Below are 16,109 nucleotides of genomic sequence, written 5' to 3'. Positions count from 1 at the left end.
TTCAATCTATACTCCTTAAAGGCACTCATTTTAATCTATCACAGAGTGAAGGACGTTCAATCTATACTCCTTAAAGGCACTCATTTTAATCTATCACAGAGTGAAGGACGTTCAATCTATACTCCTTAAAGGCACTCATTTTAATCTATCACAGAGTGAAGGACGTTCAATCTATACTCCTTAAAGGCACTCATTTTAATCTATCACAGAGTGAAGGACGTTCAATCTATACTCGCATCCTTTCTTATCTATCGCTTAGTGAAGGGGTCAACTTTATCCGATTTATAACGTTTTATCATCGCCGTGATGACGATTTGTTTTCATCACGAAATACCATACATAAATAAAAGATTGATTAAATGATTGTTACTTGATTTACGTCCAGTAGCAAATATGTCATGAACATCCAAGACAAGAACATCTTAAGATCTATAGTTCAATGTGTAGGTGTTGCAAAGAACGGCTGAAATGATGGACGGGAAAGTTGAATGGTATGCTGGATTAAAAACAGAGTTTTTGCCTTGCAACATGTATCATATGGAACCCTTAAAGAGTTGTTGAAACGGTGTTGTAATGTTAAAAGATTGTAGCAATCTCTCTTCATGAGTTATCGTATTTAACATTCCCCATTCCTACCTGACTTGGCTGTGTATTTACACACCTAACACTGTTAAACGTATGCCCTACTTTGACAAGGAGTTTATTGTCGATCTAAAGAGGACCTAGGTGGCCATATTTATATGTCCCAATTACCCTATGGGTTCAAAAAATAAAAATGGTTATATAAAACAAAGTTCTCTTAAAGCGGCAAGAACAATGACACGGCTTTGCAATGAGAAAACATAATTTAGATGATCACTACTTTACAAACCACGACAATGAAAAAATACAGACTTACAGATTCCTGTTTGATTACCACAACCTGGAACACCAACAGCTACAAAGTGTGTCTCTATCTCAAGGACCACTACAGCCACAATCTAGAACACCAACAGCTACAAAGTGTGTCTCTATCTCAAGGACCACTACAGCCACAACCTAGAACACCAACAGCTACAAAGTGTGTCTCTATCTCAAGGACCACTACAGTCACAAAAAGATTCCTGTTTGATTACCACAACCTGGAACACCAACAGCTACAAAGTGTGTCTCTATCTCAAGAACCACTACAGCCACAATCTAGAACACCAACAGCTACAAAGTGTATCTCTATCTCAAGGACCACTACAGCCACAACCTAGAACACCAACAGCTACAAAGTGTGTCTCTATCTCAAGGACCACTACAGCCACAAAAAGATTCCTGTTTGATTAACACAACCCTGAACACCAACAGCTACAAAGTGTGTCTCTATCTCAAGGACCACTACAGCCACAACCTAGAACACCAACAGCTACAAAGTGTGTCTCTATCTCAAGGACCACTACAGCCACAAAAAGATTCCTGTTTGATTAACACAACCTTGAACACCAACAGCTACAAACTGTGTCTCTATCTCAAGGACCACTACAGCCACAACCTAGAACACCAACAGCTACAAAGTGTGTCTCTATCTCAAGGACCACTACAGCCACAAAAAGATTCCTGTTTGATTAACACAACCTAGAACACCAACAGCTACAAAGTGTGTCTCTATCTCAAGGACCACTACAGCCACAAAAAGATTCCTGTTTAATTAACACAACCTAGAACACCAACAGCTACAAAGTGTGTCTCTATCCCAAGGACCACTACAGCCACAAAAAGAAAAGAAATCATTACCAAACTCTTGTTATGCCATTAGGGTCAAGATATCGTCCCAAAAAGGTAAGGTTAAACTAAGTTTTTTTGTGTCTCAAAGACCTAACAATGTACGGCCTTCAACAAGTTCAACTCCTATACTGCTTAAAGTCGGCTATTAAGGGCCCCGAAATGACAATTATATAAAACAATTCAAAAACAATGAACGAAAAACAAATATGATATGCAGCAACAAACAACAACTATTGAATTACAGGCTCCTGACTTGGGACAGGCGGCACATACAGAATAAGACGAGGTTCAACTTGTTTGTTGGTTGAAGGTTACACATATTTCCCACCTTACTTTCTAATAAAGAGTAGACGAATGTTTTAACACCAAGTGTCTTGTGCATGTTATAGACACAATTCAATTGTATCCAATCAGACAAACATTTTTACAGTGTCAATAATTGTATTTGTCAGTACTACCGGTGTAACCAATGGAATAGTTGTCATACTTACAAGGTTACAATCATGCTGTCATGATCTTTTACCTTTAGAATTTAGCTTCAGATGTGACGTGACCTTCCTGTAATAACCTTGTCCTCGTTACTTTCATTTAAAAACAGAAATCCACATTAACAGTTTTTTTTTAAACCCATTTCTAGAAAAGCCTAAGCTGTGATAATTATTTGACATCTGCACTAATCGGATTTTTTTAGTCAAGAAAAAATACATCTGCTGTGCTAAAATGTTATAAAACAATAATGGTGACCAACTTTATCAGTAATTTCCGGTTACTCGTATTTGTACTATTTCTAATTACTAGTAAACTTGAATCCAAATTATAAAAAAAACAACGAATAGCCCTCAGAGGTACGTCTTTTTGCAGTTTCCCTGCATTTTTATGAATAAATGGAAATGTAAAGTTAGATATACGTTGTGCACAGCGTTTTATGGGGATGTGCAACATGTCTTTAAAACATAACACTTTGATTGTTTTTATTCAATCAATTATCTTATCCGTTTGTATCATCTATGTTATTATATATAGAATACAAAAGTCTGAGTTGAATGTAGAAAATACATTTCATTTGTCAATAAATAAATTAAAAAAAATAGATTGACATATTGTCTTGTTAACACGCTGACATTTATATTTATGCTCATGATAGCAAGCTTTTCTCGATTGTAGTGAATGGGGGTTCGGGTAGGGCTTGTGAGGCTAAATATTTCAAAAACAGCACCATTTTCTGCTCAGAATATCGAAGCAAGAGAGCTTGTGCCGATGAACAATATTGTATGCGCTCGGAATGTTTGGGTGACCTGTTATCGCGTAAGTTATTTCGTTGAAAATCTAATCTAGCACCAAGTGAATATAAAATCTAGTTATCTTCCTGAGCATAGTTGAAAAAAAGTAAAATCACAAAAATACTGAACTCCGAGGAAAATTCAAAACGGAAAGTCGCTAATCAAATGGCAAAATCAAATAATAAAACGCATCAAACGAATGGACAACAACTGTCATATTCCTGACTTGGTACAGGCATTTTCAAATGTAGAAAACGGTGGATTGAACCTGTTTTTTTAGCGCTAAACCTATCACTTGAAAGATACACTGGACGAAATACATCAGTTCATATAAAGTTGGAATTAGCTATTATAACAACACATATATTTCCCTAAGCAATTGTCATTTTCTTAAAATGTGAAACTTCTGTCAACAACAAAGGAATCCAAAGAAAAGGCTTATCTTTTATATACATTGGAACTGGATATGGAATGTGGAGAATTAAAAAATTCAAGCAGTATTGAATCAAAGGAAGATCAATTGATGTTTTTTGTTGTTATTTATCCAACACTTAAAACTAACAATATTGAGGAAGTATCAAAAGTAAAGCATCTCCTTCGTAGTAAGTGAAATTTATCGATAATTGATTAAAGTTTGTTTAGTCTGTATATCAAAGGATGAGTAAATTATGTTTTATGTAGACTCAGTTAACACTAAATCATTCTATTTACATCCAACTGAGAATCTATTACACGCAGCATCAACGTTTTTAATTCTAACCAGCTAATATTCTATGATTACTGTTTTGAACAAATTGATCAGACGGTTCTAATTAAGTTTACAGTTTTAGACCTGTCGTAATTAAAAGACTCTGTTAAGAGTGTTGGTAAGAAATGGATTTTAAAAAGATCACAGAAATAATGTTTTGAAAGTGTTGTTTATTCAACTTTGGAAGCACCAAGGGTTAACATTATTGACTTCTATGATGATGCACATAGCTGTGCAACGTTGTTTCGCATCAAGTTAATAGATATTAAATTAGTAACATAATAATGGTATATATTTTGACGCACTGATTGCATATTTAAAACTCCAGTGCTGACACAGAATATAGTGGTAATTGCAGAGATTCCTTGTTGTTATCTCTTATATCAGCTGCTTGTATTGGAATTTAAGTATTTTCTTAAGAAAAAATAATTGCTATGTAAACATAAGAGCATTTAAATAGGCAATGTTCGCTAGATAAAATCATAAAAAATAGAAAGGAATAACACCAACACAAACTAAAACCACTTTAATCATTGTTTTTCATCCTCTCATTTTTCCCTAGGATTGGAATAGGGATATTGTTATAATGAATCGCGGAAAACAATTCAATGAAAGTAAAATATTGATGTATATTTAATTTCAGTGAACTTATTACTGATGAATTCAAAAGAGTCTGCAAATCTTTATTTCAAACATCTCAGCTAAAGAGATTCAAGTAAAATTGCTACAAAAAAATATATACGGACGTTCAAAAATGAGCTAAATAAGTAGCTTCATTTAGAGTTGACGTTTGTTATGACTAATTTTGGCTTCTTACATTAAACTGTAAAGTTTTACATAATAGCATGTTATGAATGATGGTGATACATGGCTGTGTACATATTATTTATTAATGTATATACAACTCGTCTAAACATCAACCCAACAATGTTAGATCTGTAAATTTGCTTTCGCAAAAAATCTTCCCTCGCCGGGATTCGAACCCATATATGCATGCTACTGAGATATCGTGACACCAAATCGCCGGCACTGTAGCCGTCCCGCTAGACCACAGGACCACCTAGGCTTCATACAAATGAAGCTTTCTGTGGCCGGGTGTTACCTTTCCACGTCAGTTTTAATTTAACGTCGTACAACGGTACATGATATATAAGGCATGGAGATGTTATTTTTACAGATCAGCTAAATTATCTATAGTAAAGGATCCTACAAATTAATGTTAGATACAGTCACAGAAAATAATTATATTTATAAGTACGTCTGTACCAGTGACAACTCTACAACAGTTTAATCCATCGGATCACCAGCAGTGTTGGTGTGCTGAACTGAAACAGCGAAGCTCTGTGCCTGTTTGTATATTGCAACAACAAAAAATCAACTCTTATTACCTCATATATACGTTATAACTTAAACAATGATAAAGAACATTTTAGAGGAAGTGTTCTACAAATTAACATTGCAAAGAAGTCATAGTACTTGAAAATATTCATAACAGTAAAATATTTTCAAAGGTAAGATATTGATTTTCTTCTAAACACTTTTTGAAAATAAATGAATCCTACTCATCGTTCTACTTCCTTATATCAAAGATTTATGACTATCGGTCACGTGTTCCAGATAACACTTAAAAAACGTCTTTTAAATACTCTCATGGGTTTTTAACTTCAAGTAATAAACTACAATTTTAGAAGTAAAAAATAAGACTTATATTGATATATAATTTTATGAACAACGGAAAAAACCAACAGAAGTGTCTTTTCCAAATGTGACATCAATAGTCTCAAAGGGGTCTTATTTTAAGTCATAAAATACAATTTTAGAACTGAAAACTGATTTCACATAGATTCATTGCAAACTTTTGAATCAATATGTTGTTTATTCGTTTAAAGAGTTTGAGTTTTTGATTTTTGTCAAAGAACTTTCCTTTTTGAATTATCCTCGGAGTTCAGTATTTTTGTGATATAACTTTTTACTAAATTCGTGCTATGAAAAAAGTATTTACCGATTAAAAACTTGTAAAATGTACGTAAATCTGAATCAAATTACGTCATGCTTACATCACAATTTTCTCCTTTCACAACCAATCTTTCTAATGATTAGTTAATAGTCAACGAGAAATATTAAGGACGTATAGAATTTATAGGCTTTCTGTCAACTGAAATTTGCTAATTTTGTTTTAAAATGAGTATAACGCATTATAAATTTCGTGTGTCTAAGGCTATTTTCTGGATTAACCTTCTCCAGCAATGATTTAACCTAAATAGTTGAAAGCCGTTGCAAACTATTGGTTGATTTGTTTTGGGTTTGTTGTAATCAGCTTTATTGAAAAATGGAATGAATTGGTTATTACGCAATATCTCTTATGGTCTGAATGAAGGTCTGTTGCTAATCAAATTAAAGTATGAAAGTAGTCGAATCTTAATGCCACACCTCCTAGCAATCTAGTTATTAATTCCATCGTTAAACCATTTGCATGGTGTTTTCTTTTTAAATGTATCTGTTTCTGTTGACATGTTTAGTTTTTTTCTAGTAACCTTATGGATTCTGTTAAAGAAGACGTGAATCATGATAACTAATGTTACGACAAAAGAGACATCTTCACTTTTTTTTATTATGACCTTTCCTTTCCTATGCATTATGATATCCACCATTTACGGCGATAGTGTTAAGCTGGTTCTCGGCTGACTACTACACTTTATTTGAGTGTAACGTAATACAAGCGGATTCCAGTTTAGGCTTGTGTCTCCTGCCACGATACCATATATGCAGGGTTGATACGTACACGAAAGTACGGAGCTACAGAGTATCTATGTCATAAACGATTTCAAATTTGTTTCATTTGTGGCATCCACTATACGGATAGAGTTTATGGTAAAGGAGCTGTATGCATAACTGTATCACCTGTATCACCGGATTGTGTGGTATTCGTCACGCTTAATTTTCATTCTAATGTATCTGTGTTATTTTGTTGATTGTGGATTGCCCATTGCATTTTATTCTTCTTTTTTTGCGCACAATTTCAGCGGTACATTGTTAACTTCATGAATTTTCTGGTATCTTTCTTTTTTCAATGAAATTCACAACTTTCAATTGGTCATTTTGTTTGGGGATATAAATAAAGAGATTGACCTTGATATCGATTGCGATCCACTGTCAATGTACAGCGCTTTGTAACATCTAAAATAATGATCAATTCTACCGCGGAGTTCTTGCTTCAGAATATCATCTGCAATTCCAGTACACCTGAATCTATAGCATTATCATACGAAGTGATGCATGCGAACTATCATTATGTAATTTTACGCATGTTGACACTGTACATTGTTTATATTTCCAGGTTCACGTTAAGTGCAACTACTAATACAATATGACAGTGGCGCTGAAATTCGACGTAATGAGATTAATGTTTGTAGCATGTAAGTAAAAAGTCTGTTTTCATAATATTATTTCTGAAAACAAAATGAGGTTTCCATACATCTTGTATACAAACTCTACTCTGCCTTCGAATAATCCATAATAAATAAGTATATGTCTGTAGACGCCGTGTTTCACCTGTTTATTAGAGATCTATCATATTTTTAACTTTAGAGTTCACATGAAGTAACATGTAAATATGCGACATGCATATACGTAAAAGAAGTAAATTTACACCATAATTGAGTTACTGACGCTAAATTTGTTCAGATGTAGAATGAAGAAAATTTTCTTAGAAATCTTCTATCTTTAATTGGATTTGGTCCCTGTTTTAATCCTCTAGGTGATGTTTGCAATTTGATTATTTCTACAGATAACGTCAAAAAGGACAACACAGTCTAGATTGAAAACTCTAGTGTTGTACACCAATTTTCATCTTTTTTAAAATTTATATATAAATATACCAGCCAGGTACATTGAAAGACGTGACAGACAAACGAATACTCAGATAAATCTTTTAAATATTTCAATCCTGTAACTTTGAAAGGGTTTCTTTCTCGTCTATGCCATTTTGACAACTTTTATTCAATAAACCTGTCACTGTCGAGAATGATGCAAACAAGAAGATATAAGATTGAGTGTTGGGTATACTGCAATGAACATACAAAAACAGATCTTAGACTAACACATTATAATGATTATTTGATTTCCATCAAAAAACAAGTGTCCATACATAATATCGAAAACAAAAAATTATAAAATATTGAAATCATGCATTTTTAAACCCAGATAGTTTCCTTAGTTATTCGAAGTATAGTTTATAAACAAGAACTTTCGGGTATATACCACGATCGTCTGTAGTGCCCTTGGTTAACTCATAACTATTCAGACCAAAAAAAAAGATAGTAAATGGTGTTCAAAGCGTTTGTAAGTCGATCGATATAAATACATTAGACTAAAAAGAGTAAATAATTCTTTCTCAGATAAAAAAAAAATGTAGAGAAAAAAAGTGTGGTAGTCTTTAACTAATGTGCAATGCCTCATTGTTCAAAATCATCAGCAGGAATATCAAGATCTTACATAACTATATGAAAATTAACACCTGAAGAAAACATCTTAGTGTAACTGTTCTTTATAAAAGTTCCAACCAAGTTACGATTTATATGGTCAACTGTAAAAAAAAAAAAAATACAAAGCTGATACATTTGTACGCCAGACGTCAATTTCGTCTTCAAAAGGCGCACCAATAGTGCTCGAAATAAAACAGTTGGAAGGTCAAACAAAATACTAAGAGAATAAGGTTTATAAATCGAAATTCCAAAAAGCTGTGCCAAACAATTTTGAAGAAAATACCGGCAGCATGTAGAATAATCACACATTTTCAACAAATTCGAAGAGTACTTTTACTTAAACATCGTCTTAATTTCATTTATACAACTTTCCCTGGCCAAACTTCAACACAAGCAAACACAAAATTAGAATCTGAACTACACAGATATACCATTCGCTGTCACATTATCTTTTACACTAAGGTAATAGCTTTTTCTTGTCAATCGTTTACGTAACAAATTGATTTAATTAATCAGTTTAGTAACATTAAATGTCACGTTCTTTCTCTCATAAAATTCTATAAGATGTAGACAGTTCATAGCTACATGTACAGCTAAACTCGAAATTCGTCATTTCATAATCATCATGATCAGGGGAGAAGTTGATTACTTTTAAAAGAAATTTATTAAGTTACAATTACAAATTTACTTTGCTTGTTTAACGTAATCGATTACATTGAACACTTTTTTATAAAAGTAGTTATGATTACTTTTCATTACATACGATTACGTTATAAACAATAATATCACAGATTTTATTTAAAATTCAACCTTCACATCAATCAAAAACTTGAGTGAAAATTTGTGTATTGAATATCTTAAATAAAAACATGTCATTAGAACTTAGAACAGGAGCAGTGCAAAAAGAAAATCACAAAAATACTGATTCCGGGTAAAATTCAAAACGGAAAGTCGCTAATCAAATGACAAAATCTAAAGCTCATACACATCAAACGAATGGATAAAAAACTATCTTATTCATGATTCGGTACATGCATTTTCTTATGTAGAATATATGTAATTTTGAATGGTTTGATATCATAGATATTTATCATTTATACACATTTTCCATTGCACTTTATGATCATCAGAATTTGAATTATTGCCCAGTACACGCTTTAAATAACAAAAAGGTTTGAATAATACGGATTCCTTTATGATCAAAACTACTTTTGTCTGTTGTAATGTAATTGACATTTATATATGTTTTTACTGAAAACAATCACTACATCAAAATTTATGACAAACAGCAGACGAGCTTGGAAATGTAAAGGATTCGAATTAATAATCAATAAAGTTATCTTTAGTTTATTTTCATTATATACATGATTGTATTGACTGTGATTTCATCACAGGATATTTTAGCAAACACATGTCAAATTGCCGGAAAGACAATATTTCTGCAAATTGTAATACAAATAAATTGGTCATAAATTCCAATTTTTTGGAAGTGGGCATATTTCTGTCAAAATCGGAATTGAATCTACCAAAATATTGTTATACATTGTATTCTGTCGTATGTTTATGTAATTATAATAAAATGTTGTCTACACTAAAATTGGAGTTAGTATTAAAGAATCATCGCACGAGAAGATATCTTTGTATGCATATTTTGTCTATAAAAGAAGGGCGAAAGATATCAGAGGGACATTGCAACTCATAGATCGAAAATAAACTGACAAAGCCATGGTTAAAAAGCCTGACTAACAATAGTACATAAGACACAACCTAGAAAACTGAAATATATATCGTATTAAATTATGGAAAACATTATATATATCTTGTCAGTCAATTTATGACTTTTAAACAGCGGTATACTTCTGTTGTCTTTATTCATCATAAAACTCTTTAATTGACCAAACAATATCAAAATGGTAGACACACTATCCTAACTTACAGTAACTATCTGTCATGCTTTTGTACAAAAAAAACCTGCTCATGAACAGTAATCACCGAGCCATCGTATGAATTTAATCAAAAAGTAATCTAAAAGCAGTCGTGAGTATACATGTTGTTTTTTTTGGTTTTTTTTTATTGAAATCGATTATGATATGACTACTTGAAAATACATAAATATATTTGTCTACTATTGTTATTATGTCTTCGTCCTCTAGAGTGTCTAGATCAGCAGTAGTTATAATATATGATAGTTGACACTTAGTCATCGAGAACACCTTCGCCGCGATAAGATATACTTTTAAAGATATGCACTTTGTTTTTCATCAGTGTAATTTTCCAAAGGGTATCATCCTACCAAAAATACTTTTTCAAAGTAATTGGAAATCAGATATTTAGTTTTTCCTTTTTGCAAATTCCTCTAAATCTTCCATACATATATGATATTTTTTAAAATGAAATCTCTTGAGCTTACATAATTGCTTTCTATTTAGATGATTCATGTCCAAAATACAAAAACATGAAAATAAAATAATGAAATTTTAGATAAATGTTCTTTTTAGTTTTAGGTTACGTTTTAACAGATGAAAACGAATATCGTTTGGTTCGAGATTTGATGACTAGTTACGATAAGCGAATACGTCCGTCAGAAAATCACTCATGGCCATTAAATGTAACATTTGATGTTGCACTGGCGCAAATTATAGATGTGGTAAGAGAATTATCTTTTCAAGATAGGACTGATTGTTACTTAGACTGTTTGTTTCTGTGGTTCTTTGTTCCACAATTAGAAAATAATTCTTAAAATCGAATACGTCCAATGATTTTTTAGTGCATATTATCACAATGGTAATTTTGTAGCAATATAACTTAATTTAAGTGTTTTAGTATGGATACTTTAAACATCGGAAACAAACGGTCATATTATATGATGAATCAGCTATACTCCATATGAAAGTAATGTTTTCTATTTGAGTGTCTTTTTCTAATAGATATATGCGATTCCACTATTTGTTTTTATTTGTTAATATATTCAATTTTTAATCGGGCTAGTTTAATATTTGTTAACATGTATTTTGTAGTTCTGTGTAAAATCTGTATGCCATTACTTGTTTCTGTTAAAGTAACGAATTTACGGTTTTGCTTTTGTTAAGGGTATATGCATGTGGGCTTAATGTATCGTCAAATATAAAATAGACTTAAATAATGGACGCCAGAAAGCTATTAGATATTTCAACAATGACTATGATAAACTTAATACTGTAAACCATCTTAACATTCGCGAGTATAAAAAAAACCGCGAATATAAATCGTCGCGAAAAAGTAAATTTTTATTAAACTACATCAGCGTTCCTGATGAAGGTAAATCCAGAAAAGCGCTTCGGACGCAATAAATTATTAAACGTGTTGTTTTATATTTTTACATCACTGGGTCGATACCTCTGCTGGTGGACTATCAGTCCCCGAGGGTATCATCAGCTCAGTAGTCAGTACTTCGGTACTGACATGATTAAACAAACTTTACTAAAATTGTCCGTTTATAAATTTTGAAATTATTATGAAACTAAGGTTTCAACTCCCTCAGGCAAAGTTGGCTTTAGATGAATTTGGCTATTTATTTTAGGTATTTTTAACATATAGCTCTTCAACGATTATCGGTACTTATACATCTTCGGATTTCAAATGTTTGTCTTTGAGCGTTCCTGATGAAGGTAAATCCAGAAAAGCGCTTCGGACGCAATAAATTATTAAACGTGTTGTTTTATATTTTTAATTGAGAATATCGCGAATTTAAAAAGCCGCGAAATGGACTTGAATTGGTATAACGCAAAATAAAGTATCCGCGAAAATAAGTTGGTTTACAGTAAACGCCATACACCTCGTCTGAAAAACCGCATATATAATATGTTTCTTTACTATTTGCTTGAGTTTAAAGATAACTGCGTTTGTTTCTGTTCAATAAAGAGTTAAACATATATTAGGCTAAACATTGTGTACACCAGATGCATGTTTCGTTTACAACAGACTCATCAGTGACACTCGAATGGAAAAAAAGAAGAAGAAAAAAAGCTAAATAAAGTTGAAGAGTTTCGATTGGCCAACATTCTGATATGTTTTTTCCAATTATACCTTCTTAGTTAATCTATTCCTAATTAAAAAAATTCTTATTATTTTTTTAAAAATTCGAAGTTTTGTAAACAGTAGATTTATTAATATGACAATATCAATGATTATTCATCACAGCACAAAAGTACTGACTTCTAGTATACGTGAGCACTTGAGCCTTCTTAATTATGTTGAAGTCATGTGTCTTCTTGTTTTTGTACAATAGATAAAAAGTGACAAAATAGATCGATTAAATATAAAAACGATAGTTGATAAATAAAATATATACTGTGATTTATTCTTTTTATAGGATGAAAAAAATCAGATCATTACAACGAATTGTTGGCTTAACCAGGTGAGAGATGTTTTGTAAAATGATCGGCACTCGGTTATGTTGTCGCAACACTGCAAATGATTGGCATAAAGTATGTGAATAAGTGAACGATTTTCAATATGATTAAAAACAATTAACCACATAGACCTTATGTCTTTCCTTTTTTACATTTAATTTAGTTGTAGCGAAAATGTTACATAAAAATTGTTAGCAAAATTAAACGCTAAAGATTTGTCGTCTGCATTTGTATTGACAATGAATTTGTCATCGTCTTTCTGTTTCCAAAAACTGTACCATTTACGAAAAGTTTGTCGCATACAACCTTCAAGTTTGGCATCAACTTACAAGTCTGTATCCTAAGGGACACTCCCCCCCCCCTCAAAAAATTTTTTTTTTTATATCCGTTTAAAAATTGTGCCAATTTTTGAAAAAAAGTAATGAATTATTAAGATGTTGGATTTTATCTGAGACATTAAAAGATACTTCTGGATGAATTGACAAAAGTAAAGATATGAAGGTATAGTTTTCTCATACTTCGAGAGTGAGTACCAACAGTGATTTTACGTCTAAATTTCAAGGAAAAATCTTATCGTATGACCTAAGGAATATTTACACTCGTAATAATAATCAGTCTTTATTTAAGATTAATACTGCACTGGTCATCTTCAAGGACAACCTTTCCAAAAACTGACCCCTTGTTGTTTTTGTTATTGGTATTGGTAGACGACTTACTCTGACCCTTTGATTAAAACAAAGATTAATGACTGTGATCATGACCTTATGGGAATCGTTTCACCTTATTTTGACGAGAAAATAACGGATAAACAGAATAACGAAGCTATATCAAAACGATGTAAGAAATATGTTTTTTATATTAGGCAATCCACTACCTCTCGTAATCTCTAAAAGTATTTACAATTGCATATGTTCTTTAGGGATGGAAAGATTACATGTTACGATGGGATCCTAGAAAGTACGGTAATACCAGTGTAATACGGCTACCATACACGGAAGTTTGGAGACCAGATATTCTTTTATATAATAAGTAAGTAAACGTAATGTTAAAAAGTTTCCTGTTTGTGCAAGTATACCCATTTAAACAAAGTTAAAGATGCATAATGTCACAATCGATGGCATTGAAATGAAACAAGGCATCGTAATCATGTTGAAAAATCTTTGTTTATGGGTTTAGTGAGAGGAATCATAATAAATAAAATATTGACAAAGTTTTTGGTAGATTTTTCGTTCATTTTTCTAAATGACCCAAATATTTTAAGGATTTTTATTTAATGAAACTTTAGTATGTTTATCTGTTAAAATATGTGACAATATAACAATAAGAAGACGTAGTATGATTTGTCAATGAGACAATCAAACATTAAAGTCCAAATGACGTAACTAAAGTCCTTTTAATGTCACCCAAACCTATACAGGAAGATATGAGTGTCAACGTTGTTTTGCCTCTATTTAATTCAAGCAAATTAATAGATTTGTTTTTTTATTATATTGATATACTATGTTTTCAATTACAAAATTCGCTATAGAAAAAAAATAAAAATTAAAATTTTCGTTTCAGTGCAGATGTAACATCGTCAGTATCCACCGTCAGTACAAATGTGATCGTGACGTTTGACGGAAATATCACGTGGTTATCAATGTGGATATTCAAAAGTTCTTGTTCAATTGACGTTAAATATTTTCCATTTGATGTTCAGAATTGTTCGATGGATTTTGCATCTTGGGCATTTGATGCGTTTCAAATAAATATTCAAAATGACGCAGAAAAGGGAGATTTAACAAACTATGTCAGCAGTTCAGAATGGGAACTAATTGTTTTCGACTTCCAGCGGCAAGTTATCACATTTTCCTGCTGCCCTGAACCCTATGTGTTTATAAATTATTTCTTTGTGATTAAGAGACGACCATTGTTTTATATGTTTAACCTAGTCATGCCTTGTATATTGATAACACTTGTTGCCTTGTTAGGATTCTATATGCCAAGCGAATCTGGCGAGAAAGTTTCAATGGGAATAACTACTTTGTTGTCAATGACTGTATTTCTGATGATCGTTGCTGACAGTTTGCCACCGTCATCATCTGATGTGCCTTTAATAGGTGAGTACTTCCATTGGAAAGAAATGATAATATTTGTATTAATATATTATAAGTAAGCAAACGTTGCTTTTGTAAAATTTAATAGCTGCCTAAGTAGAATAACTGAGAAAATAAGCTTTAAAAAAAAAAGCTGTTGAACAGTTATATTGCTATCCGATGTCAAATGAATGATGACAAGAATACCGTTGATGAAGAGAATCTTGTTTGGTAAGATTCGGTTTTTTACTTGGTTGTAAATATTTCTCATCAATTCCAATAAAGTGAGGTGAATCACATTTTTAAAAAGGTATGGGTATAATATAGACCACAAGTGTAAACATAAACGTAGTATACCGATGTTGGTAAGATAAAGACCAAAAGTTTGAACATACAGGTATTTTACCTATGTTGGTAGAATAAAGAACACAAGTATGAACATAAATGTATTTTAACGATGTTGGATGTCTATAGTTTATGAGTGATGTATAACAAAGGCAATAGTGTAGAATAATGCTCTTCAAAAGTCTTATATCGATTAGCAGAAAACAACTCAGGGTTACAAACTAAAACCGAGGTTAACAAATCAACTATTAGAGGAAAGCAATGGATCAACCAAAATACTGAACTGCAACAAAACAAGCACCGAAGTACATAAATACCATATAGTCATACACCCGATTGGTACTAACATTTCGGTATTACAGAAAACATTGACTGTTGTTACTTGATTTCGTTTACGGATTGAGATTACCGTTTAATAAATCGTGAATGATGAAATCGATTCAACTTGAATTTTGAACCTAGATACAGAAATAGGGAGCTTTTCATTCATGTGCTATCCAACGTACCAAACTCTTAAGACAGAATCAATGTTTTTGTTGTCAAGCAGCTGTTTTAGTTTCTGTTTGTTCTATTGTCATGCCTATGATTCGATTGTGTTTTCAAACTAGGTATACACGTCTGGTTTACAGGGGTATTAATATATAACTAAATTGCAAGATTATTTCACTGCTGTATTTTACGTGTATGCTCAGTACTGTAAATCTGATGTTCAACTTATGCTTGTTAAATGCATTAATCAATACATTGAAGCCGAAGGACTGTGAAACTACCGTGCTATCATTAATTTAGATTTAATTTAAAACCAGCTAATAAAATTGGCAGATTTAATCACGGTACATAAAGCAATTACGTAAAGAATGTCATCTACGAATACCAATGTGCTGTAATGTCTAAGTTGACACATTCCTGTTAATTTTGTGAGCATAATATCTAAATAAGGCATTAATTCTCATTAAGGCTGAACATTTAAACGGTTAATTTTAGAAGTACATATGCTCCCTTAAGCGCTCACATAGCAATGTACGAAAATGGAA

The 16,109-nt window shown here is 32.0% G+C and overlaps 1 protein-coding gene across 3 annotated transcripts in view; it reads left to right on the top strand.

The window, feature by feature from the left end:
* LOC139513634 (neuronal acetylcholine receptor subunit alpha-10-like) overlaps window positions 1–16,109 on the top strand; it is an 88,677-nt gene that overhangs the window by 51,390 nt on the left and 21,178 nt on the right. For all 3 annotated transcript variants that reach the window (XM_071302304.1, XM_071302303.1, XM_071302302.1), the window contains exons 2-6: window positions 7,118–7,196; window positions 10,763–10,911; window positions 12,616–12,660; window positions 13,575–13,684; window positions 14,216–14,754. In XM_071302304.1, coding sequence (XP_071158405.1) covers window positions 7,148–7,196; window positions 10,763–10,911; window positions 12,616–12,660; window positions 13,575–13,684; window positions 14,216–14,754 — 892 coding nt within the window. In that variant the 5' untranslated portion in view covers window positions 7,118–7,147. The remainder of the gene's footprint in view (window positions 1–7,117; window positions 7,197–10,762; window positions 10,912–12,615; window positions 12,661–13,574; window positions 13,685–14,215; window positions 14,755–16,109) is intronic.

This window comes from Mytilus edulis, chromosome 2 (genome assembly GCF_963676685.1).
Source record: "Mytilus edulis chromosome 2, xbMytEdul2.2, whole genome shotgun sequence".
Taxonomy (NCBI): Eukaryota; Metazoa; Mollusca; class Bivalvia; order Mytilida; family Mytilidae; genus Mytilus; species Mytilus edulis.
The sequence above is the reverse complement of the archived record's forward strand: the minus strand, read 5'-3'. Positions and strand labels throughout refer to the sequence as shown.